General features: G+C 42.2%; 1 protein-coding gene across 1 annotated transcript in view; it reads right to left on the minus strand.

Moving 5' to 3' along the window:
* EPHA4 (EPH receptor A4) overlaps positions 1-27,283 on the minus strand; it is a 253,169-nt gene that overhangs the window by 104,237 nt on the left and 121,649 nt on the right. Inside the window, exon 5 of the mRNA XM_060242183.1 lies at positions 7,103-7,441. Within this exon, the coding sequence (XP_060098166.1) occupies positions 7,103-7,441 (339 nt within the window). The remainder of the gene's footprint in view (positions 1-7,102; positions 7,442-27,283) is intronic.

Consider the following 27,283-nt stretch of genomic DNA (forward strand, 5'->3'; position numbering starts at 1 on the left):
AGCAGCACAAAACAACTCAGGGCATAGGCTTCCCAACCCCCTGCCCTGCCGGGGGACCCCCGAATTTGCAGCCTCCTACCCTGCTCTCCAAAAATCTGGAAGCGGGGGGGGGGGCAGCGAGCCTGAGTCCTTCTCCGAGCCCATCTCGGTGCAGCAGCTACGGTGTGAAGCGGACAAGAGGCGGCAGCGCAGCAGCGTCACCCGCTCTGCCTCTGAGGTAAAATGAGAGAAGGGGAGGGTGGAGGCAGGGGGAAAAGTGAGCCACAGAACGGGATGAGTGCGAGCAGCTGTCCACTCAAACGACGTTGCAAGTGGGGGAAGGGAGGCTGGGTCTGTCCTCCTCACCATCGCATTTGACCCAGTAGGAGCACTTTTAAGATCAACAAAGTTTTTTTTCTCTCTTCATCTGTGAGTGAGCGAGCGAGTGCATGCTGGAGGTGAAGGGGAGCTATAAATGCCATCCTTTCTCACTCTCCTCGGGATTGTTTTCCCCAGCTGCACTGCACCTTTAAGATCAAGGAGGCTTCCCCCTCTCCTTGAGTTTTTCTGTGTGTTGGGGGTGAAGTCTGTGCCTGCTTCCCCGCCCCCTTTCCTCAGTATCATGTTTGACCCAGCAGCACTTTACCATCAACAAACATCCCCCCTTCCTATGTGTGTGTGTGTGTTTGTGTGAGAGAAAGAGACTGAGAGTTTGTTGCAGGTAGGGAATGGAGGCTGGGTCTGTCCTCCTCAGCATAGCATTTGGAGAGGGGTGAGTGGGGAGAGACACAGTAAATCAGTTTTGCTAACTATTTGGAAACCAAAGAAGGGAACTACCTGGGGATCCTAAGCTTAAAAGGGTCAAGTCTAACCTAGAGTGCTAGACTAGGGTCTGGGAGACCTGGATTTGAATCCCCACTCTGCCAAGGAAACTTGCTGGGTAACATTGGAATACTCTCAATCTCTGATGGAAGCAGCTTTGGGTTCCCATGGAAGGTAGGATATAAATTGATTGCCAACCTCCAGGTGGTGGCTGGAGATCTGCTACTCAACAAATGTTTGAGTAGCAGAAAGCAATGTAAAGAGATAAATTTAAATTTGGAAGAAGGAAGTGACATCACAGGAAGGGAAGGCGTTTGGGTGCAGTGTGCTGAAAGTGACACCATCGAAAGAAGTGGAGCGTGGAAGTGACGACATCACTTGATCTTTGACCTGGAAGTGACATCGCAGGATATGAAATCACAAAGGTGATGTCATATCCTGCTCCTGGCTCCACCCCCAAAGTCTCCTGGCTCCACCCCCAAAGTCCCCAGATATTTGCTGAGTTGGACTTGGCAACCCTATCAGGGCACCATATAACAATAGATCCTCACTTTTTTTTCTCTATGTATATTTTTATTGTTATTATACATTATCCGTTTCTTTTCATGGTTTCTGATATCCATAATACATTTTCCCCCAACCCACCCCCCTTAGTCTATGCATCTTTTTCTTCTTCCAGCCAGGGGCAAAGGGCTTTAAGCTTCCACTGAATGTCCACTCTCCTTTCTTCCTTCGCCCATTTCAGATAGGTCTGCCACTTTTCTTTAATTCTTGACAATAGATCCTCACTTGATACACAGACTGCCCAGTTTAAATTAAGCTGGTGTAATATAGAGCATATGACATACATTTTCTGTGCTGTGTGGTACAGTGCACTTGGAATTAAATAAGCATCTGAAAACAATCATGGGCTTAACCAAAATGCCAAATCTTGTTTTTATAAAATCTTCTGGCATGGCTAAATTTCCTGGAAGTAACCATCTGACATGTTTTGATTGTTCTAACAGTACGTTAAGATTTATGGAAGGACAGGATATCTGCCTCAAGCAGGTTCTCTGATGAGGCAGAATGTAAATACATTTCCAAAATATATATTTCCAAAATGTCCTTAGAACCTATTGTTTTTCCAAAATATTGTGCATCAATTAGAAAACCTGAAATACAAATCCGTTCCTCTTTCCCTAAGGATCATCTTGAAAAATCTAAAATGGATGTTCTCTGCATCCTACTTAGTTTGGTAAAATGGTTGCTAGTGAAACAAAATACAGTTTTTTTTTAAGTTAGTAGAAAGAAATGTTCATTATTAGCATGCCTGGCATTGAAGACACATCTGTCATTTCCTGAAAATGGGAGGAAGTTTTTAAAGAATGGCTTTCTGAAGGATCAGAAGAAATGAAACAAAAGAATATGAGAAAACACACAGTTATAGTTTACAGTCACTCTGCAAGGAAAGAGATATGTGGCAGGCAGACACTTTGGAAGAAAGAGTGACTATCTGGCAGAGTTGGACATCTTTATACTGAAAATTCACAGGTGAGAACAACAATTTAAAAAATATCCACAGCAAGATGCAGTGAGAGAGGAAAGACTTTATTTAAAGGGTATCCCCATTCTAATTGGCATTCCTCCACTCACTTTGCTGTTATGGCTGATTTAAGACAGAGATAAGTCTAACATATTACCAAGTGCTCAGAATATGTCTGCTAAAAAAATAAAATAAAAAGAAAGCTTGTAACTATGCCCCCCAAAAGATCAAAACTCTCAGAAAGCAGCAGTACCTTCTTCACTAATGCAAATGAAGGCAAATGGGAAGAAGATAAGAGACATTTCTATTTTTTAATCGATACCATTCTGTAAGTTCTTTTTATGTAGCTTCATTCCCATATGAGATCTCTTTATTTTAGTAAAGAAACAACTGTTCAAACTTCACTGTGTGCCCACATATAATATATACAGAACAATTACAACTGTCATGTTGATCCAAGCGGACAGCCGTGTTGGTCTGAAGCAGTTGAACAAAGCAGGAGTCAAGTTGCACCTTTAAGACCAATCAATTTTTATTTAGAACATAAGCTTTCGTGTGCTCTTAAGCACACTTCATCAGACGAGGAATCCAGCACAGTGAGCAAACTATGCTGGGTTCCTCATCTGAGGAAGTTTGCTTAAGAGCACATGAAAGCCTATGTTCTAAATAAAAATTGGTTGGTCTTAAAGGTGAACTTGACTCCTGCTTTGTTCAGCTGTCATGTTGAAGACTAAAACCACTCAAGCAGTTATCCTGGTGTATAAATGGTAAATACACAAAACCCACACTGATGTTGCTCCTTTCTAGTAAGCAAAGATTCTATGCTAATCACAGACAGGGTCTCTTTACTGAAATATTTATTTTTAATTTTGAACAGCTTCACTGAGAGAGGAGAACCCAAAGGTTTTATGCTGCTTGGTAAGACACTTAGTAAGATTTCTCACTGATATCAGCCTTCAAACAAAGAATGGGAATTGCCTCTCTATTTCCTATTACTAGTCAGACCATGTTTCTAGATGATTCTTTAAAAACTACGGTATATTCCAGCCAAAGATAAGTCATTTTCAATTTGTGTGTGTGTGTGTATTATATATATATATATATATATATTGGGGGAGGGGATATTTTAGCATTAGGGTTGCCAAGTCTGTGTTGGAAAATACCTGGAGACTTTGGGGCTGGATCCAGAAGAGAGTGGGGTTTGGGGCCTCAGAATGGTACAATGTCATTCATAGAGTCCTCCCTTCAAAGCAGCCATTTTCTCCAGGGGAGCTGATCTCTGCCAGCTGGAGATCAGTTGTCAAAGCGGGAGATCTCCAGGCCCCACCTGGAGGCTGGCAACCCTATTTAGCATGTGCTTAACTCTCAAGGATACCAAAGGCCAGAAAAGTGCTTAATTCTGGTTGTATCCTACACACATCTTTGTCACTGGAATTCTCCTGAAATGTACTTAGGCAAACATCTTCACCTCTGCTGACGGAGGCCAGTGATTCAAGCACTGATTTATGTAACTGTTATGAGGACATCATCACTAAATTCGTGTTTTCACAGTAAAATCACTGGATTAAGCTGATTTTTACCCAGTGTTGCCATCTCTCTTTATTTTAGTTGAATTACTACAGTGCTTTTCCTTAATTATATGATACAATAGTTTATTGTCTATGGCCGAATACCATTACAATCTGACACATATAACATAATGACAAATACCAGCATTAAAACAATCTAACCAAAGAGTACAAATCAAATAAAGCACTGCCCTTTTTAGATGCTGCTCTAGCTCATATTTTCTTGGCTGCTAAAACAAAGAGACACTCTATAGCAGACAAATGGATCAGAATCTGAGAGAAGGAAAAAAACTTCTCTGAAGAAAAAAATTAAACCCATTAAAAGTGTATTGTATGGTATTGGGAATACAGTCTAATATTTTTCACACCTTACACATTTAAAAAAAAATCATTAATACCTGGTTTAAAGCCTTCTTTTGATACTACTTATAAACCAAGGCACATATCTTATTACAAACGGTAATGCATTCGTAATCATTTTCAGTAACAAAAGATTCATTTGCATATTTTCACTTAAACATTCTCTTGTACTGCTTGAAATGGGAAAAGGTTACATATGTGTTTTCCCTAAAGTGAATAAGCTAAATTGCTCTCAGTGTGTTGATAAAAACTGTCTTCAAAATAGAAAACACTCAAATTCACAAAAGTACTGTTTATACCAGTATACTGCATTTATTTCAATAAAGGTGGTGCCAACCAACTACTCAAGTAAATAAATGCAAGTTGCAGATTATACCAGAGATGGCTGAATTAAGATCATCTTCAATTTTACAAATTCGGTAAATATATTACTGACAATATTATTTTCTGCCTTTAACCTGTCTCTCTCATGTACACACATGCATAGGTCCTTTCCCACAGTCACCATGAGCATCTTGTCCTACTTATCAAGATCCATGAGCATCTTGTCCTACTTAGAAACCAGACCTGAGCAGGTACTGGCAGGCAATGACCAAATCAGGGTGAGTAAGAACATGAGAAAAGCCCAGCTATAGATCAGACCAGTGGTCCATTTAAGTCCAGCATCCCATCTCAAACAGGGGTCAGCTATTTAAAACAAAGGAAAATGAACTCCTCATACAATTCAATATCTTCTAACACAGTGAATTGTATATATTTTGTACAACAATAAATATGAAGCTATTGCAATTACTCTATTAATACGAAACGTTCAAATCCTATGTCTCCAGCAGTAGCAAAGTACTGTAAATTACTCAATCCACATCTCATTAAATAAGTCCACTCTACAAAACAAAAATCCTTCAAACAGAGTGCTCAAGGAATTATGAAACTCTTAGAAAGAAGCTGAAGACTCTTGCTCCTGGGGGTCCCTTGCCTGACCATCGTTTCTACCAGAAGTAAGGTCTTTTTCAAGGGCTGGGATGTCCTCCTCCACACCAATAATTTATATGGAATGGTAAAGCCTTCCACAGTTGCAAAAGTGGTCGCAGTTTAAGAACCTACAGTTTAAGAATATGACAAGCCAAAGCCATAGATCTATATGGGGATATTATAATATTGGCTGTTTTGTGTTTAATCCCTTTCCTAATAATCCTAACACTGAGTTTGCCTTTTTCACTGCTACAGCATACTGGGTTGACACTTTCATTGAGCTAACCATTATGACCTCAAGATCTTGTGCCTTCTCAGTTTCAACAAGTTCAGACTCCATTAGCTGTTTTTTTTTTTGTCCCAATGTGCATCACCTTACATTTACCTACACTGAACTTCATTTACCACACTGTTGCCCACTCACCAAATTTGTGGAGATCATCTTGGAACTCTTCACTGTTAGTCTTAGTTTTCACCATCCTGAATAATTTGGTGTCAGCTGCAAACTTGGCCACTACCCTACTCACCCCTAGTTCCACATCATTTATGAATAAATAAAATAGTACTCGCGTCAACAGCAACCCTTGTGGCACCTCACTGACTGTATCATCTGCACAATCCTCTGTACAGTGTCCCCCACATTTCCTTTATGATATAGCATGTTTTTGTCAATCTCCTTAAAAATTCCAGATGAGTATTACAACACCAACTGGGAGCATATAAAATGCCTGTGCAGGTGCACTCTCAGCTATAGTGTTTTCTAAAAGTGAAGCTTCCTTCTGTATGAATTGCCTAAAGAGAAAAGACTGACCTAATCCCATGGACAATGCTTATGTAGATGAGACAGACTGTCTTTCATTACATAAAGTAGGAATAATAGATGACAACCTTGAAAGATAAGGACTGCTATCTATAATGCCACTTAAGGTTTCTCCATCTGTTGAGCCTGCAGCTGCTTCCCCAAATTAACCAGGGCTGCATTCAGATATTGCAGATAACCTTATTTAAGGAAAATGTGCACAAACACAGTTCGCTTTCAGGCTTCTTTGTGCCTTTCTTCTACTTCCTCATGAGATAACTATAGCTAAACACAAACTCTGGTTGCCCATAATGTGTCAATTCAAGCACAGCAATTAACTGTAGTTAATTTGCCCTACTTCCTGAAATGCCAAAGCAGGATTTAATACAGTTTTAGAATCCTGGTTAGCTGTGGGGGGAAACTAATTCTGGTTTACCTGCACATTCACATGTATACATCACAAGCAACCACAGTTAGTTTTTAACGGCCATTCTTTGTGTGTGAAGGGCAGGGGCAAAGTGAAAGGCACACATGCATATGCCAACAAACTGGGTTTGTGCACATTTCCCCACAACCATAGTGCTATATGCTGTCTGAATGTCTTATGCTGTTTCAGAAGCTCACACTAAAAGCCAAATAATATTGCAGTTCTAGATTCTGGGAAAATGGCAAGACTAATCTATTCATATTCTGTACTCTCCAGTGGCTCAGTCAGTTCCAAACTTAACTTCTATTCCATATGGTGCAGGAAAGAAGCAGGGTTTTTGACTGAACTGCTCTCTGGCTCAAAAATTAAGACTCCCACTCAAGTAAGAGTATAATGCCCTTTATTAAAAGGGAATGATTCTCTGTGTAGAGTGAGTCCTGATGTTTTCTTGGTGTGCGTACAGTGCAACTCTATATAAAAGGGCTCACAGCTATGGTAATTTTCAGCGGCATGTCCATAAAGCTTAAGTCCATGTTAATAAAGTACTGGTGAAAATACTCAAACAAAAATAATCACTTAATTGTACGCGTATGAGAAGAATGATGGAGAGGGAGACAAAAGGAGGGGGGAAAAGGCATATCAATGTTTACCTGCTTGGTTAGTTGTCACAGTGACAGACACGGCCTGGTCTGGACTTGGATTTTGCTTGGATACGCCGTTCACTGCCCATATTTCAAAGGTGTAATTAGTATGTGCCAAAAGATCAGTAATGGAAACTTTGGTGGTTTTCAAACCATTCTGCTGAGGGCTGAAGTGTACACCACTACCACATGACCGACAGCGGTTTAGGTCGCTGGCCCCACATCTCTTGCATACCACATTGTACGAAATGTCTTCACGGCCACCTTTATTCTGAGGAGGGCTCCATTCCAAATTGACTGATGTTTCATTGACATTTGAAATCAGGTTCTGGGGGGCAGATGGAGGGCCTGCAAAACAAACAAACAAAAAAATCATTTTATGACACTTCTACAGTAATGAAGAAAAATAACTGCTCTGCCCAGGAAAATACATACACTGTAGAATATCACATGATTCATGGTAGAAAAGATATCAGGTTGTTTGTAATGCCTGTACTTTTCACAATTTGAGATTCTTTTTTTTTTTTTTTTTAAAGGGCTAAAATACTTGAAAATACATATGGCCATCCCCCATGCATTAATCAAGGTCTTCATATGTATACCTCTAGTTGGATCAGGAAATGTTTATGCAAACTGTGCTGTGAATAGAAGAAGAGGAGATTGGATTTATACCCCACCCTTCACTACCCAAAGGAGTCTCAGAGCTGCTTATAATCTCCCTTCCTTTCCCCTCCCCACAACAGGCAACCTGTGAGGCAGGTGGAGCTGAGAGAGCTCTAACAGAAACCGATCTGCAAGAACTTGTGATTGACTCAAGGTCACATCAGCTGGTGCATGTGGAGGAGTTTTCTCTGGCTGGCACACACCTGATCCAGCTGCTGCACAGGTCTGGTCAGATGATTAGCAATAGCATCTCTTTGATTTACAAATATTTTTGATTTGTATCCACTTCACAACAAACACAGCCACATTTCTAGCACCATAAACATACACAGTAGCCACGGAGCATTCTGCCCAGGGACAATATAGAATGAAACGGAGCATTAAAGCTTTGATCAGATATTAATATCACCCCTGGGATTATCCCTAGACAGAGACTGAGTTTATACATTCCTTCCCATGCAACTTTCACTGTTCAAAGAGGGGCTACACATCCAGTGATTTCTATTTCACAGGGTCAGGAAGATCCTATTTCAAATAAACATTACAGTTCTCCGTTTTCGAAGGACTTTCTCCCTGCTGCGATGGACAGTGGGGAAGTAAAAAATCCAGTTTTAGTCTCCCTATGGTCTGAAAGATTAATTTCAACAAGAGCCAACACAATATATACGACTGCTGAGACATTACAAGAACTGCGGTAGCACCAGAGGCATAAGCATGAGTTCTGCTGTTGCAAAGCCAAAATGAGATCTGCCACAATTTATCACAAGAGCCAGCATGGTGTAGCAATGACAGTGCTGGACTAGGATGTTGGGGACCCAAGTCTGAATCCCTACTCTGCCACGAAAGTTCACTAGGTGATCTTAGGCCAGTCTATCTCTCTCTAACCTACCTTACAGGGAAGTTGTGAGGACAAAATGGAGAAAAAGAGAGTGATGTAAAATGTGCTATGTGCCCATTGAAGGGGAAAGTGGGCAAGGTTGAGCTTGCAATTCACTTTAGTGGGAGCAATCCCAAGGCCCATGGCCCTGCACATCTGCACAATGGGGCCAGTGAGAATAAATACAAGTACAACTGGCATCAGGAAAAGCTGGGATCTACTGTGCCTCTGTAGCTCCATGCCCAGGCAACCAAAGAAGAGCACAGACACAGTGGCTCCTGACTTTGCCCTGTGCTGTGCTGGTGTGGCACAGCTAGTGGGGAGGCACACAGGCACAGCACTGCCCTACTTCATCATGCCAGCATAACTGTAGTGCAGCCAGTGAGGAGGACCCATTTTATCACCCATACTCCTCTTTATTTATTTATTTTTATTTATTTTACTATATTTCTATTCCACCCATTCCTTGTAGGGCTCAAGGCAGAGTGCAACATATGATACAACAATAAAAACATTTTATAAACAGACAACTCAACAGCACTCAGAAAACTTTACCATATCATCACATATTGCCCAGCCAGGCTGTCTCACATCATGATATCTCATAGAGATGGCAGCTATTACTCCATTTTATAGCACAGGTGACAGTGCCAATAGGGGAGGCCAACCAGATCAAGAACAGACGCCCGCAACCTCAACTAAAAGCCTGGTGGAACAGCTCCATTTTACAGGCCCTATGGAAGGCTAATAAGCCAGGTAGGGCCTGCATCTCTGTAGGGAGTTGATTCCACCAGGTCGGGGCCAGGACTGAAAAAGCCCTGGCCCTAGTTAAGGCAAGGTGGGCATCTATTGGGCTGGGGACGGCCAACAGATGTTGGGAGGCTGAACGTAATGACCTCCTGGGCATATATGGAAAGAGACGGTCCCGCAGGTATGTTGGTCCCAGGCTGTGTAAGGCTTTAAATGTTAAAACTAAAATCTTGAAGTGGATCCGGTACTCAATGGGTAGCCAGTGAAGACTGCGGAGTGCTGGCCGAATGCCCACCCGTAGAGGTGGTGCAGTCAGCAGGCGACTCGCCGCATTCTTCACCCGCTGCAGTTTCCGGATCAGTCTCAAGAGTAAACCAGCACAGAGCGAGTTACAGTAGTCTAGTCTGGAAGTGACCACTGCATGGATCACTGTAGCCAGGTCCTGGGGGGAAAGATATGGAGCTAGCTGTGTGATCTGCTGAAGATAACAGAAGGCAGACCTGGCAACTATTGTGATCTGGGCCTCCATGGAAAGGGAGGCATCCAAGGTCACTCCCAAGCTCTTCACCTGTTGGGCTGGCACCAATGTGGTACCGCCCAAAGCTGGGAGCTGGATGCCCATACCCACTCCACCCCGACTCAGGTACAGGACCTCCGTCTTTACCAACCACAATGTGCCTAGGCTTGTGAGGAATGACATAGGTGCAGTACTGTCTGCTTTCACCCTGTGCTAGCTGAGACATAATGTGTCTGGAGTGAAGAAGCATCATAGTGCCCACATTCACCCTGCTGGCTTGGATACAATGCAAATGGCAAGGAAGAGCATGGTGGATTCTTCTTTCTCTCTAGCTGCTTTTTCATTCCTCCATGAGATGAGGCAATGCGGACCTTGTCTGGGGTCATTACTACCAACCATACTAATGGACAGGTCACTAACTGAACCTTAACTGTTCTGTGCTGGGAGCCATGAGTGATTCTGCCTTTCAAAAACAAGAAAAAAACACCCTTGTACAGAGCTTTTGCACTGGCTTTGGTTAGCTGGTGGGAATTGACATGAGTGGGGGAAAGCAGTGAGGTAGGTAAAAGAGGGAGGGAAGATGTGGTTGACCAGTGTTTGAATTTTTTGAATGATGATGTGGATGAGTATGTGAGCAGAAGAGGATTAACTGGTACAGTTGAGAAGCTTAAATGGCGTTTGTGTGAATGAATGAGTGGGATGGAGAAGAGATAGAAAGCTGAAGTCATCTTAGAATAGGCCTAGGAGAGATGAGCTGCTTGGAGAAAAAAAGATGAGATAAACAAATAGTGAGGAATATGTACTACAAAAACCACAACCAGAACATCTGGAAATCATCACAGGTTTTCACGTGATAGGAATATACTATAGGGATATATTTTGCGCTATCATTCCTCCAATAAAATTTGCTGTTAAGGCTTGCATTTCCTTATCTTCATAGATTTTTAAAACCATAGAAAATTGCAGAACTAAAAAACAGAATTCTGATTACAAAGATTTATGTTAAAATGGTTGCCTCTTGCCTGAGAGACACATCTGCACCAACCAGAGGGTTAAAGTACCTCTCAAATCTATTAAGATGCTTTTCAAAGGAACCATGTCCAGTTTCACATGGGAAAATGTGCCACAATGAATCAAACTCCTCGGAAGCAAGGAGCTGGTAATTAGTATGTAGGACAGAGGCTGGTGGTGTCTAAACAAAGAAGCAACCAAGCAGAAAACAAGGGAAGCAGATGCTTGCAGGTTGCTCCACCAGCGCAAAAAGGAAGCTGTGGAGACAGTTGATAATGTAGATACCAAAATTCTGGCAGATTGAAGAGAGCAGAAGAAGCAGAGTTTTATGTTTAATAACCTCCTGGTTTTCTTTTGCTTCACATAGAACCAGAGCCATAGCCAGGAAATTTTGGGTGGAGGGGTCCAGGTGGAAAAAAAATGGTGGGGGGCCCAGCAGGCTTGGCTGCTTCTTCCAGGTTCTGCTTTCCACCTTCACCTGCCCCCAGGTGAGGATCACTTCCCCCTACTACTCAAGAGAAAGCCCATGCCTGCCTGAGCAGCCTGCAGCAGGCCAGAGTCTGACCGTGGGGTGGGGGGAATGGGGGAGAATGCTAATAGGGAAGAAGCACCCCCCAAACCTTGTCACACCTAGTATGCACATTTGCAGCGCTCCTACAAAACCAGTTACACATTGAAGGATCACAAGTGACTAATTTTCAGTCTGCTACGGCAGGCAGCTAAAATCCTTGTATTTAAAAACGATGCTTTCCCCCATGAATTGCCTGGCAGTCCACGGAACAGTCAGCCGCTTACAGAAGTGGGACGGACCATTGATGGGCGGGGTTTAGGCTCCTAGCGACCCTCTCGGTCTCCCCCTCTGTTCAGGCAGTAACATTTGTTACCGCTCTCAGTCCTCTAAGAAGGTCAGGTTGGAACATGCTATTATAGCAGGGAGGAGCAAGATATTGCGGTGTGTTTCAGTCCTCGGCAAAGTTGCTGTCGTTTTAACTAAGCCGCCAGTGCTGAGTGACAGCTGCCAAACAGTCATGCCATGCTGAGCAGACTTTCATTTGTTGCTGAGGGCTTCAGGAAGGACATAACTCCCCCCCACCACCACTTTTAGGATGCAAGTTGTTCAGCCCAACGGGCAATCACTTCCTCCTTCAGCTCGCTTGCCTTTCCAGATCTTTGCTGCTGCCGCCTCAGAGGCAGAGGACAGTTTGGGAAAGGGCCTGTGGTAGCATGGAGCCCCTGTTCACGCGGACCCCAAGATGTCTGTGGCATTTGCAGCCCCCAGGTGTTGTTGCTCTCTCTCTCTCTCTCCCCCTCACTCTCTCTTGCTGTCCGTCTTTCTCTTGCTCCCTCCCCGCGTGCTGTTGCTCTCTCCCCCTTTCTTGCTCACTCTCATGCTGTCCCCTCCCCCTTTTAACTCAGCTTCACCACCACCACTCAGTAGACCCTGCTTGGAAAGAAAGTGCGTCAGGTTTCCAACCGCCACTTTCTTTGTTTAACAAAACTACAGACGAAGGCTGGTGCCCAGAAGAAGACAGAAGAAGAGGAAGACCATCTTCAGCCAGAGCCAAGTTCCTTTGCTCTGTTACCTAGGCCATGATTTGACTCTCTATTGTCACCCTTTTAAACAAGTCCAATAGTCCTAAGTATCTCCCCACCCAAGTAATCTTTCCATTCTTCTCCCCAACTGTCACTTTGGAGCCTGCCCCTGGTCCGTTTCAACCTGAAAGTTCTCTCAGGTATCCAGGATCCAGGCAAGTCCATTGGTCAAGAGCAAGCACCCAATTAGGTGACACCAATGAACTTCCCATTGGCTATCATAGTAGTCCAGCCCTTATGGTCACTGCGAAGCCTCCCCTTTTCATGAGGTCACGCACCAGCTGACCACCTTCCTCCTCCCTCGTACCTCCCATCCCCTAAGGGCTCAAGAGAGTCCTTATAATCTGTGGACTAGCTACCCACAGGTGTGCTTCTATCAGTATCCCAACTTCTGCTGCATAGATCCATCCCCAATTCCTGATCAGTTTCGGGTCCCTTCTCCTACTTCTTTGCTTGTCGCCATTGGAGCCTTCCTTGAAGACTACAATAGGTAAATATCGTCCTGTTTGTCTACCCATGTGTTCATCCATCTATCTATCTATCTATCTATCTATCTATCTATCTATCTATCTATCTATCTATCTATCTATCTATCTATCTATCTATCTATCTATCTATCTATCTATCTATCTATCTTTCCTAGGACTGTATGAATATTGTATCTTGTATGGAAGCCTATATTTTCTTTAATAAATTTTAATTGTTTTTACTTAATTAGAGTCCCCAATATTTTAAGCATTACTTTTCTGGATGTGGAATCCTGTATACACAAGTAAAAAGATCCTGAGTGAGCAAGGTGCCCACCTGACAATTCCCCAACCTCGTTTTGAGGGCATTTTGACTTACAGTTCAGTGCCTCCTTCGCCGGCTTGCTGCTGCTACTGCCGCCCATCCCTCCTTTCCCTCCCCCCTCCCCGGCATTCACAGCGCTTTGCGCCTGGGCCTTCCATGATTGTGCAGGGGGGAGGCAATGGGAAGGGAAAGGAAAGGAGGGGTGCATAGTGGCAAGCCAGCGAAGGAGGTACAGGCCACGGCAGTGGGCGGGCGGTGCCCTGGGAGGGGTGCAAAGGGAAGGGAAAGGAGGGGTGGGTGGCGGCAGTGGTGGCGGGCTGGCAAAGGAGGCAGCAGGCCAGCAGCGTGCTGGGGGGGGTGAAGGGAGGAGCAGACGGGCATTGTGCCTGGGGGACAGTGAAAGAAAGGGAAGGGAAAGGAGGGCTTGGTGGAGGCCAGTGGCTGGGCGGAGAAGGCAGGGAAACTCATGGAGTTTGCATGAAGGGCTCCTCAAGAGGAGCCCTCTGTGCAAACAGGGCCATCTGGCCCAATGGCCCCCTCCCCCCACCAAATTTCTTACCTCGGGGGCCCCTCCACCCAAAATTTTGTGGCTACGGGCCTGGTTACTAAGCCTTGTGATGTGTAGCCTTCCCCACCATACCCTATACAAAGGTAACACTCAACTGCTGGAAAAAATGATTCCAAGTGTTTACATATTCCATCAGCTTAGAAGAAACCATACAGCCACTGCCCCAAAAGTGCTGAAATACCCTTAAGAAAGAAAGAAATAAGTTTTTTTTAACTATTTGGGGTGTTTCTGATTTTGATTCCCCCCAAATTAAAAGGTGAGCACTTTAAACTTCATTTGCTTTTTGTTAATTTTGTCAGTTCCTGGATCCCTGTGCCTGGCATGGCTTTTTGTCCAAACTACCATGGCTTGTTATTGTGAATCATCTGTTCCTTTCAGCAGGGTTTGTATAGGAATTCCATTTAAGTGACATAGAAATAGTAAATACTGTCATAGGGCCAACAGTAATTGTATTTCAGCTACCACATACTGCTAAATGCTGCTGCTTGCTGCCTGTCAATATACCATGAAATACTAAATTGCATGCCATTCTCACAGGATAGTATTTAATACTTCAGAGTGACTGATAGGTGACAAGTAATGACATTTTGTATTGAAATTATCACCGCTAGATAAACATGCTACTGCATGCCAACTACAAATATTGTTCAATTCCATAAAACTCAAATACTGAACTAATGAAATCTAAGTCAAATATCAAATACCCAGCATGTATTTTAAGTAGGAAACTGAAGTGAAGAACTCAGAAATCTATTGCAGCTATAGCTCAAGTTGGGCCTACCAATCTTAACAAAAGCCAATTTTTAACTAAAAAGCCCTATTCACAAGTTACGTGGAATGCATATATAAGCAGTGAACAGTGTACACTTAATTTTTCATTATATAATCTGTGTTAAACAATTTTCATGTTACATTCAATGCATATACTGCTGTGACACTTGAGCTCCACATCTATCTAGACACTGGTCCCTGGCTTCATTTGTTAAGTGCACACACATTGGCTCTTTCCCACAAACAGATGTACATAAGTACATGCAAGATGCATGTGTGTCTACCGCAACATTTGAACAGGACTTTAAGCATTGTTGAATACGGTAAAACCAAACTTTACAAGGCAGTTTTTATATTTGCAATAGGGCTATAATTCTAATTTTAAAAAACCTGGTGTGATTTCTCTCTTCCCTCTTACAACAATGTTTATTGCATTTTATATATTTTTACATTTTATTAAAATATTAGTATCTTACCTTTCACCATGGCTTAATGAGTCTTACAAGTTATAATTAAAACCAATTAAAACCAACACAATAAAACCTAGACAACCCTTTTCCTATACATAAACACACACACAATTTTATTTCATTCTTCTCTAATAACCCCTTTCCTTTTACACACACACAATTTCATTATTTTCTAAGTGGTGTAACCCCATTTTATTGCATTGTTTATTCCACTATTTTATTTAATTCTTCACTTGTGATGTAATCTACCTTTACTGCATTGTTTACTGTATGTACTTTCCTGGTCTCTATTGCATTTAAAAAAACTGTAATTACTTGAGTCTCAAAAAGAAAGGCGGACAATAAATGAAGTAAATAAAATAAGAGTTGCCAGTTTTCAGGTGGGAGACCTGAAGATAACCGTGCACAATGTTACTAATCTATTGTATTATTACAACACTATGGTGCTAAACAATGGTTTTGCTTACAAGAATCACTTTATGTATTCAACAAGAAATGTAATGCAACTTAACAAATACTATATTATATACATTACAAAACAGGTTGATCCACTTTACATCATATTCCATAGAATGAATAATCATACAGAGCCCACTAGCACTTGGGAAGTTAATCCTCTTAACTGCAAAGTAGGCAAGGTGCTAGCGATTCTCCCAAAATGCAGATGAAAGTGACACGCTTCAGGTAAAAATAGGCATGTTTTGGTAGGTAATGTCCTTCGTCTGACTAATAACTTGATTATTCTTGAACCAATGTTCAAGTCATTAAAGACACAAAATATAGAGATCAATTTCTCAAGGCACAAAAGATTCTCCTATGCAGCGTAAAAGTCATAGAATCATATAGTTGGGAAGGGATCTCCAGGGTCATTTAGTCCAACCCCCCGCACAATGCAAGAAACTCACAAACACCTCCCCCTAAATTCACAGGATCTTCATTGCTGTCAGATGGCCATCTAGCATCTGTTTAAAAACCTCCAAGGAAGGAGAGCCCACCACCTCCTGAGGAAGCCTGTTCCACTGAGGAATTGCTCTAACAGTCAGGATGTTCTTCCTAATGCTGAGCCAGAAACTCTTTTGATTTAATTTCAACCCATTCGTTCTGGTCCTACTTTCTGGGGCCACAGAAAACAATTCCACACCATCCTCTATTTGACAGCCCTTCAAGTACTTGAAGATGGTAATCATATCACCTCTCAGCTGCTTCCTCTCCATGCTAAATATGCCCAGCTCCTTCAACCTTTCCTCATAGGACTTGGTCTCCAGACCCCTCACCATCTTTGTCACCCTCCTCTGGACCCATTCCAGCTTGTCTATATCCTTCTTAAAATGTGGCGCCCAAAACTGAACACAATACTCCAGGTGAGGTCTTATCAGAGCAGAGTAAAGCGATACCATCACATCACATGATCTGGACAGTATACTTCTGTTGATACAGCCGAAAATTGCATTTGCCTTTTTAGCCACCGCATCACACTGTTGACTCATGTTCAGCATATGATCCACTAAGACCCCTAGATCCTTTTTGCACATACTACTGCTAGGACAAGTCTCCCCCATCCTATAACCATGCATTGGATTTTTCCTACCTAAATGCGTAACTTTACATTTATCCCTGTTAAAATTCATTTTATTGGTTTTAGCCCAGTTTTCCAGCCTGTCAAGGTTATCCTGTTTCTGTCTTCTTCTGTGTTTGCAACCCCTTCCAGTTTAGTATCATCTGCAAATTTAATAAGCATTCCTTCTATTCCTTCATCCAAATAATTGATAAAGATGTTGAACAAAACAGGTCCCAGTTACAAAACAGTTGTGTTTTTTCAGTGGTTATATAACTCTGGAACCCGTGCTCAGTTAATGAAAATGCAGAAGTCTGGTCAGTTACTCACAAGGCACTAGAGTTTTTTCTTTCATGTGGGGCCTGGTGATCTCCTGCTTTTATAACTGATCTCCAGCTGGCAGATACCCACCAATTCAGCTCATGTCTTGCTTGCTTAATTTTCCTATAATTGATTAAATAATCCATTGATCTTGTGGTGGGCCAGGCCTGCTCCAGCAAGCAGGCCCTGTACCATCCCGTCTCCAAGGTTTTCCCAACACCCGGAGAGACTTTTCTTTCTCTCTCATATAAAGACTGCCACCCCCTGACCTTCGTAAGAAATTGCTCACTGGGAGGATCATGTCTCCCAGCTTCCCTTCCAAGTTCTGAGGCCTTGCCTCTGTGTCTTCTGCTACCCACTGCCTGAACACCACAGTGACAGTTTACTGCCTTATGTGCCTCTGGAGGAACAGCCACTTGCCAACTGCCTGCCTTTTCCCAGCACTCCTTTTAAAAATAGCATATTCTCGTGAAGGCTTATGTGGTACAGAGAATCACTACCAGCGTTAAAAATTATAAAATATTTATTAAAGATAAAATGTTCACAAGCATATTTTTAGCACAGAACCAGACTGAGAAAAGGATTCAAAAGAAATGAGTAAAACAGTTCCTCTGTCCCTCTCTCTATACATACCCTATCAACTGTTAAAATACAGAACAGGTTCTTAGCATAGGATGTTATAGATCTCTACAGAGTTTCATTACCTTGCAGCTTCCTCCAATTCTTCAGTCCAGCAAATGGTTAACGGCTGCCTCCTCCAGACTTCAGTTAAGAGTTCTGTCTACTCTGATGGACTCAGAACAAAAGAAACCTCCATGCTTCCTTCCAGGGTTTTTATTTTCTCTCTTTCCCCTCCTACTGACCCAGTCAGGCCAGGTGAAATAAGCTTTTCCTGAAGTCTCTATAATTTACTTCCTGAAGTCTCTCTAGTATTTAACACCTCCAAATCTCTGTTCTCTGCTTGTGGGGGGGGGGGGGAGCTTGACCATCCCGTTGTCCAGACCTAATAGCATTTTTATGAAGGTAAACTGAGGTAAGTCTGGAAAGCAATTGAACTGACTTCTCCCTTTCCTGCCTGTTCTCTGCCCACTCAGCAGACAGTTGTTTCACATCAGGAATCCCAACTGTTTTGAACCTGCAGGAACTTTTGGAATTCAGACACAAGGTGATGGATTCAACAACAAACTGGCTGCTGCAGGGGGTGGAACCACCTAGAAGAAGCCCGATTGCAGGGAACAAGAGTGTTAATTTTAAAAATATAGTCAAAAAAAGGAGAATAAGAGAACAGGACCAACAGTGTGGTGACAGCTGATGCTAAAGCAATATTATTTTAATCTGCACAGCCAAACAGCTCTCCATTGCCCAATCAGAAGCCAAGCTAGGCAAGAACCTACCCTGACCCCATGCACTTTCTGAAAACCTTCAGTGGGCACCAAGCACAATGTTGGAGGTCACTATGGCATCCCTGGGCATCGAATTGGAGGCTCCCATTTTAAACAGACAATTTAATCACTCATAAATCACATTAATAAATGTGTTCCAATAAAACCCTACCCTTTGATGTTTGTCTAAATAGTCCTCAGTGGCAGTTATGGTCGTTGATTGGTTTGATCTGGTAGTGTTTTTGTGCATTAATAGTTTTGAGAAAACCCAATGCAAGCTGGTTAAGCAGAAGTTCATGGTTACTCTGCACAATCTAAACAGACCAAGTGATTGACTTACATCTGATTGTCACCTGCTAATATGGTAAGTTTAACACTCAAAATATGTTTGCTGTGAAATCTGCAGCATTCTTACTCTCAGTTACATCTTTGTGTTGTTTGCTTTTTCTTCCTAGGTCAGTAGAATAGAAGAAACACTGCATTTTGCCATGGGTGTGTTTGCTGTTGAAGAAAACTGATTTACCTGTGGAGTAATGCTATTACAACCTATTACCTAACTACAAAATCTGTACTAAGGAGTCATCTCTCTGCTGACATCAATTCTTTATAGAGTATATTCTCGTTTTAAAAAAACCCCCAAACCTCCTTTAGAAACAATCAGTACTTGCACAAAAAGTCTAGAAATGTGGGCACATACTGTTAAGAAATTGCCTGTAAGCTGTTCTTATGACTAAGTCTTTAATACTGGTGTCTGTCCATGCAGCATTTTTCATTAACAATCTGCCAATGAGCTGCTCTTCTGAAAACCTCCCTGGGTGTGAACAGACATTAACTTCAATTAAATATTTCCACAACTTGACCAGATTGTCGAGTTTGACACAGGGGATTTTATTTCCACTAAGTCAGTGAAGATGGCTCAGCATGAATGTTTTGTCATGAGCAGAACTGTGGAAAAGTGCAATTGTAACACTACTGAAGGATTTCCCAAAACGTTTTGTCTAAATGCCACAAAACAGCCTAATGTTCACTGGAGAATACTAACATTTTAAAATTTGGTGTGGATGATACCTGAGGTGAATGAGATAGCTTTGAGGCAGTTGCCTTTTTCTTTCTGCCAATCAGTCTTTTCTGGAAAATTCAGTAAATTATGGATGAGTTCATATGTACATGTTGATTATTTTAAAAAATGCAACATCAATGGATGTCTTAATTGTATGAATAAGTTGTCACTAATAAAATGGTACAGAAATTTCAAATCATCTTCCATCATGTAAAAAACAATGGGCTGCATCCAGAATTTGGGTTCTGCTAACACAAGACTCTTCTGTCAATCGAGCAGAGCCGTCTTGCTTTTCCCCTTCTTGCTGCACTCCTCTGAACACCCCAAATTGCTGCTCCCAGGGGACAAGGAACCTCAAAAACAGTGTGATGAATGGAGGGGGTGGTGGTCTTAGACAAGTAGGTGAAATGGGCAGAAATCATTACATCATCCCCCTCCACTAATGCAGGGGTCCCAGCTACAGTGTCAATCGGCACAAGGGTTTTAGAGAGTCATTGGGGTCAGAAGAACTCTTCCCCAACAGGACTTTTGATTGGCCATCAGATGGGCTGTTCATTTTAAAAAAAAAATTTGCAGGCAGATGATGGCAACAGTAAAAAGGTCACTGCTGCTCAATAAAGTAAGCTGCCACTGGCCTTGGCCACTACTCCTTATACAATCTATTCAGATTGGGGAAGGGGGGAAGCAAAACTTTCCATTACACAAACCAACAGGGGAAAGAAAAGCCTCTTCCTTCCTGCCAAAGCTTGCCAATTTCATGGCCTTCTGAATTTCCACCACTGCACTCTAGCAGAACAAGCCAGCTGGCATATGCAGGGAAACACAAGCCCTCCCTTTCCCACACAAATCTGTGGGTTTCTGCTTGTCCCAGATACTGTGGCTGCAGCCCAGGACAGGAGCAAGCCAGCTAGGAAGTATCAGAAAAGAAAGACAGACATTTCTATCCATCCAAGGGAATGGGAAAGAAAAAATGTCCCTCTTCCTACCTATCAAAGCTTGCCACCTTCCTCTTGTCCCAGTGCTGCTTCTGCAGAGAATGTAGTAAAAGGAGTTACAGGGATGCCCATTGGGAACAATGAGAGATGCTGGAATATCCACTGGATATAATGGGAGGCAGGAATGCCAGCTGACTTGCATGAGCTCCACTGAAATATGTTACAGCACACAACATTGCAATGCAAATGCAGAATGGATTCTGAGCTAAGGTTTCTGGTCCAAGATATACTGAAATGACGGTCCCTAGGAACAGAATCAGTGTTCTAGGCCTGGAAAGACAGCTCCAAGAGTGGAGAAACAGTCCCTAGAAAGAAAATTAATCCTTTGGAACTGGAATGACATTCCCTTGAGTGGAATGATAGACCCTGGGAGTAGCAAAAGCACTGATTCTATTCCTAAAGTTCTCTGGGAGTCATCAATTCATTCCAGTACAGTTACAGTACTTCCAGGGACTGTCACTTCACTCTGGGGGCTGTCATTCCAGTTGCAAATCACACTTCTGCTATTCTCTGGAACTATCATTTCACACGGGGGGGGGGGGCGCTTTTATTCCAGTAGTGAAACACTCATGCTACATCCAGAGGCTGTCATTTCACTCTGGAGGGGGGGGGGGTCATTCCAGTCCCAGAGCACTCATGCTACTTGTAGTGACTTTCATTCCACTCTGGGGGCCATCATTCCAGTCCCAGAAAGTTTCTGTTACTCCCAGGGGCCATTATTCCACTCTAGGAACTGTCATTCCAGTGTACCTGGGACTAGAGACTAATTCAAAATCAATCCTGATTTTTCACTGCAACTTTTGTGCACTGCAGTATATTTCAATGGAGCCCATTAAAGTGAATTGACATTCCAGGACCCATCAAGGGTGTGGGCCTGCAGGCCGGAACTATCCTTCCAATGGCTTTAATTCAGTCCATGGCTCTTTTCTTCCCCCTTATCCCCCTCCCCTTCCTGTCCTCACCCTTTGAAGCTCCAGGTTGCAGAAGTCCCCAACTCCCTCTGCTAGGGCTTTCAAGCTCCTGCTGGGAGTGGGAGATTCCCTGGCCTGGAGGGCTCCTACACACTGACAGGGAGCAGGTTGCCAGGGGGACCCCTGCCCCCAAAGAGCCCCGTCACCTTATGCTGTCCCCAGCATGCTGTCACCCAGAAGTGATGTTATTGCATAAGAAACGTCACACCAGGGATGCTCTAGGACTCGCAGTAAAAACTCTATGGTACTATGAATTATAGCGTGTTTCCAGTGTGATGCTCTAGGACATGCAGTAAAATTCTATGGTACCAAAGAGTTTTATCACAAGTCCTTGAGCACCCCTGGTGCTGTGTGCCCAGCATGAGGACATCACTTCCAGGACTCGGCAACCCTACCCTTTGCTTGTTTTTGCCTTCTTCAGTAGGAAGCTCTTTTGGGCTTGCAAAGTTGCAAAGTACGTGCAGAATGGAGTTTCCATTAAGCTCTGAGTACAGATAGATACACTGAGACTTTTTCTAGCAATAGAAGCAGTGCTCTGGGATTGGAAAGATAGCCCCAGTGTAGAATGATGTCCCTAGTAACAGAATCTGTGTTCTAGGACTGAAATGACAGGGTACAGAGTGGAGTGACAGCCCCGGGAGCATTCTGGGAATGAAATTCCATTCTGGGAACAGAATTCTACTCTGGGGGCACTCAATCCAATCCCAGAATGCTTCTGCTACTCCCAGGGACTGCCATTGCACTCTAGGGGCTATCATTACAATTCCAAAGTAATCTATCTGGGCCTAGATACCTTGTGCTGCAATGTATTTAAGTGGAGTGGTGTTCAGTGGAATGAGCCAGTTTGGTGTAGAGAGCCAATTTGGTGTAGTGGTTAAGTGTGTGGACTCTTATCTGGGAGAACTGAATTTGATTCCCCACTCCTCCACTTGCAGCTGCTGGAATGGCCTTAGATCAGCCATAGCTCTCGTAGGAGTTGTCCTTGAAAGGGCAGCTTCTTTGAGAGCTCTCTCAGCCCCACCTACCTCACAAGGTGTCTGTTGTGGATGTGGGGGGAAGGTAAAGGAGATTGTGACTGCTCTGAGACTCTGAGATTCAGAGTATAGGGCGGAATACAAATCCAATATCTTCTTTTTCAAGTAGTTTGACTTTCCAGTGTTTGTATGCTAGATGAAGCTGTTGCTTGCTGGAGTTGTCTCCTTGCAAATGAACAGCTGATATTTTGAGCAAGTTTGTCTCTGCTGAATGGACCTGAGAACAGGTGCCTGGAATGATTACTCTTACATGGAAACCCACACCCAAAGGAGTGCCACTGCCATTCAGAGTAGACCTGGGGCGAAGGGACCAGCTTGCAATGCTCAGCCATTTCATATTTTCCCAGGCTCAGAGCATTTTATATTTTTAGTTTATATTTTAGTTTCTTCTGTGATCATTGTGCCTTTTCTTGATGTTTTATTTTTAAAAATTACATTGCCAAATCCCACTATTCCCCCACCTATCCCTCTCGGCTTGGCTTCGCGAACGAAGATTTAAGAAGGGTGCAATAGTCCACGTTTGCTGCAGGCTCGCTGGTGGCTGACAAGACCAATGTGGGACAGGCAGGTCCGGCCACAGCGGCTGCAGGGAAAAGTCTGATTTAGGGTTGGTCCTGTAGCAGTGCGATTCTTCCATTTCTTCCCACCTATCCATTTTAAACAAAATATTACATGAGTTTTAAGAATGTTTGTATTTTAAGTAAAAAAAAAAAAGTGTTTGTATCCTTTATAAAGTTTGTATCTCCACTACTTGGCATCACATTTTATGAAATACATGGCCTGCCTCACAAAGTCGCATTTATATCAGATCTGTCTCTTATAACAAATGAGTTTGACACCCCTGCATTATATCCAATAGGCATTCCAGAGTCTCCCCATTGTTCTCAATGGGCAATCCTATCGTTCATTTTATTACATCACTGCTGCAGCTGGGACCAAGCTGGCTAGCTTGAATGGACATGGGGTGAGAAGAGTGGGTGAGAAGGAGAGCTGGCAGAGTAAGCTGTGTGCATTGTTGCCTGGAGCTGAACAATGCAAAGGGAACCTGCCTTTGCTCTTTTCTTCTTTTGTCTTCTCCTGTGGTATACCCTTTCACCTCCTCCCATGTTGTATTGTTTTTATTTTCTCTCTCATTTTCCTTTCCTTTTAAAAAAAAAAAATCTCTCCTCCCAAACCTACTTGGGTTTCCTGGACTTGTGTGTGTTGAAATTTCCCATTCTTGGGCTTCCCTTATTTGTTTTTTATTTGCTTTCTTTTCCCCTCACTTGGACTCCCTCCCATACTAGTTTTCTCTCTGCCTTTTTTTTTTTAATCCTATTCTATCTTCCTGAACAGTATGTGCCAATGTTAAGTACTTTTTTGTTTTATTGCATCCTCTCTACCACACTATATCATGACACAAAACTGGTTTAAATTTATGTTACAGCAATGACAGTGGTTTTATGTAAAGTACTTTACCTGTGCAAAAAATGGAGTAATATTTTTAAAAACATAATAGGCTTTCTTCTGGACTAAACTTGATAGGGCAGCATAGCTAAAATCCTTAATGAATCTAACTGGAATTTCTTAGTCATCAGACCTTCTTAATTTAATTATTTTTATAGTTCAGTGTGTGGTCAGGATTTTTCCTACTGTACATATATGCAAGGAACTCTCACCAGTCCTTTAGCACTGTCATTGTTACAAGTAATCCCACAGGTTAAAAGCAGCTGGGTTTATGATGGATGCTGATGGAAAGTAGAATTCTTACCTTTTGTGTGCCTACAAAATGAGGGCAGATACTTCCTGATGAGGACTTTTTGGATAATTCAATTTGTATGCTTATTGTATGCAAGAAAATATGCTTAAACAATGAGTTCATTTAAAAATGATACAAGGGTAATGTCAGGACACATAAGGCAAACTTCAAGGAAAATAATGAGTTGTAGTCATGATTACTGACACATGTTGCATTGATTTCAAAAGTTTTCAATGTCAGCTAACTGCTAATGAAATTCACTCCATGACACTTCTGTGGCAGCCATTTTCTGGTGGGTTCCATCTTGTGTGGCAACCATGTTCTGGTTTCCTCAGAATTCCCACAGTGCCCACAGACCGTAAAAGGTTTGCTCTAATAAAAACTACTCTTGGATCCAATGAACTGAAAGAGCAAGAGCTCACCGGTGAAATAATAAGGTGAGTCAATTTTGCCTGATACTTCTTCTTCTTTCTGTCCGTGTAGAGTCACAAGACTCTCCTAAACTCCCAGCATGAACTTTTCAGGGATGGTAAGTGCTACTGGGAAAAGTCCTTGAGCATCTTCCATTCACAGTCTATTACTTCTCAGCAGAGGCAGTTCATGAGTTCAGCTGTGAGTTCTTACACAATGATCAGTCAAGTGATATCACTCAGAAGCTGGCAGATGGTAGACTATGGCTGACCCATGGACCACTGATTAATTCTTTTAACTCAACCTGATCCAGAGAAGCACTTCTGATATTTTCAACAAAGAGTACATTCTCAGGGATGCTTGAAACAGATAAAGTATGTATGTAATCGTAATTGAATCTTTATCCCTTCTTAACAAATTAAAAACACATCAGAAAGCCAGGGGAATTCAAATAATATTTAAAAAGAATGAAGTCATCTCAACCTTGATGTAGATGCATGTGTAGATACCACTAGAGCTAAGATGTCCAACTACTTGAAACAGATCATGTCTGAGGGGAAGTAGAAGACTGAAAAGCCCATCAAGAAACACTTTCATAAAATAAATCTATTTATTGCTATGGAAAAAGCTGTTTCTTTTTTCCCCTTCATAAATAAACTTATACAAATTTGACTTGAGTAAGCCAGAATCCTTATGTAATAGAGAACTTCTGTACCCTGTCTAGGAAAAGAAATTAAGACCAGCTGTTGCTATGATGAATAATAGTTTTTATTATTTTTATCATATTACAGGCTGAGCAGTTTCTGAGAAAACCATGGAATACAGTATAAAGTGTGCACAATCAGATGCTGCAATATAACAATCTATTTTGTGTGTGTGTATATGACACAGATTTGTGTAAATGTAAGTTGCTACTCTGAGAAGAAATGAGGTTAGTCTACCTATTTGCCTGATAAACAAAGCCAAGGGAAATATGCAGCTTAGTGGCAAGAAGTTAGGCAATATGCTTTACTTGTTCTAGTTTTTCTATGGGTGATTTTATTTTGGAGAGTATGTAGTGCAGTCAGTGCATACTGGACATTAGCTTTAACCATGTGTTATATTAATTAATATAGGCAATAAAAGCAGAGTTGTCTGGAACGCAGAAGCAAAATTCAGACTTAATTTTCACACAAAAATTCTTCAATTCCCAATTCTACATTAGGGTTGCCAAGTCCTACCTTTATCACAGTGAGAGATTCTTGCGTATGCTTCAAAATCCATAGAGTTTTTGCCCAAATGCTAGAGCGTCCCCCACATGACATGCCTGGTGCAATGACATTACTTCAGGGTGATGTCATCTCGTCTGGCACATCATGTGATGATGGAGCTCTTTAGAAGCAGGGATTCCCTCCTGCCCAGCCAGCTCCATGTTGGCGGGTTGGAGAGCCTCAAACTGAGGGAAAGCCCACCTCCAGCTGGAGCTTGGCAGCCCTATGCATTTTAGCATAAACTCAGAAGTTTGGTAGGTCTGTGAAAGATTACAACATGGAACTGGAAATTCTGAGAACACTCACATACAGCATGGGCTTCCTACAGTCCTCTTCCACCATGCAGACTGCTAGGGGAACAGTATAGGCAGGTATGGTTTGCTGAAATTGAACCATCACCTCCAATACCAAATACCCAGATATACTTTTTTTGGAAAGGATTTTGTAAATTTCATAAAGAACTTTTATTTAACCTTTTGCAATGTACGTTTTATCAAGATTGTGACCTGTTCCAAAGATGTGGTAGATTATTCTTGATAAAATATGCAATGTTTTCCTTAAGATGCAAAAGATAGACATTGCTTCTCAAAGTTTAACATTAGAAGCAGGAATATGGATGCTACTGATCTAGCTTGAGAGTTGCCAGTTCTGGGTTGGGAAATTCCTGGAAATTTTTTTTGGGGGGAAGAGTCTGGGAAGGGAAGGAGGGCATTCAGTAGGGTGCAGTGCCACAGACACCTTCCAAAGCATCCATTTTCTCTAAGAAAACTAATTTCTGTCACTTGGAGATCAATGATAATCCTAGATCTCCAGCTACCAACTGGAGAGTGGCAACCCTATTTTCAACTGGATGAGTAGATCCTGATTATATCAGGTATTAAATGGGCCCTGTGAATAGTCCTCCTTTATAGGTTATGCCCTGTGTGATAATACTTTCAGTGTAGCCATATTAAAAGACACTGGTTGTACTCAAGACTCTTGCCAGTATCTCTAAGCAATTTACCAGAATAAGGCCTTACAAAAGGGAAAACCTAATGCACAATAATAGGGATGATCTAACAGGGAAGACCAGCCAACATTTATTATAATCCAAAAGGAAACGGTTAAGAAGAATCATATTTACATCAGTGCTATGACGCTAGCTAGACAGTAAATCACCATTGGAGTATTCCACAGGGCATAAAAACTATTCACAGGATAGACACTTGAAAGTAAATCAACGGATATCACTTCCTTTAATGGTTAGATATGTTGTGTAAAATGTCATGGTCAAACTTTTTCTGTTCAGAAGTTAGAGTTTACATGCAAAACAGGGTGTGAGGGAGTATAGTAAAGAAAATAAGAAATGTTGATGGATAAAAGAAACTCCATTTCAAAAAGGAATGCTTTAAAAATCTACTATCAGTTCAAAATCCACACTACAGCTCCTATGAACCAAATTCACCCTACATGTAGAAGTAA

The sequence above is a fragment of the Heteronotia binoei genome, chromosome 6 (assembly GCF_032191835.1).
Source record: "Heteronotia binoei isolate CCM8104 ecotype False Entrance Well chromosome 6, APGP_CSIRO_Hbin_v1, whole genome shotgun sequence".
Classification (NCBI taxonomy): domain Eukaryota; kingdom Metazoa; phylum Chordata; class Lepidosauria; order Squamata; family Gekkonidae; genus Heteronotia; species Heteronotia binoei.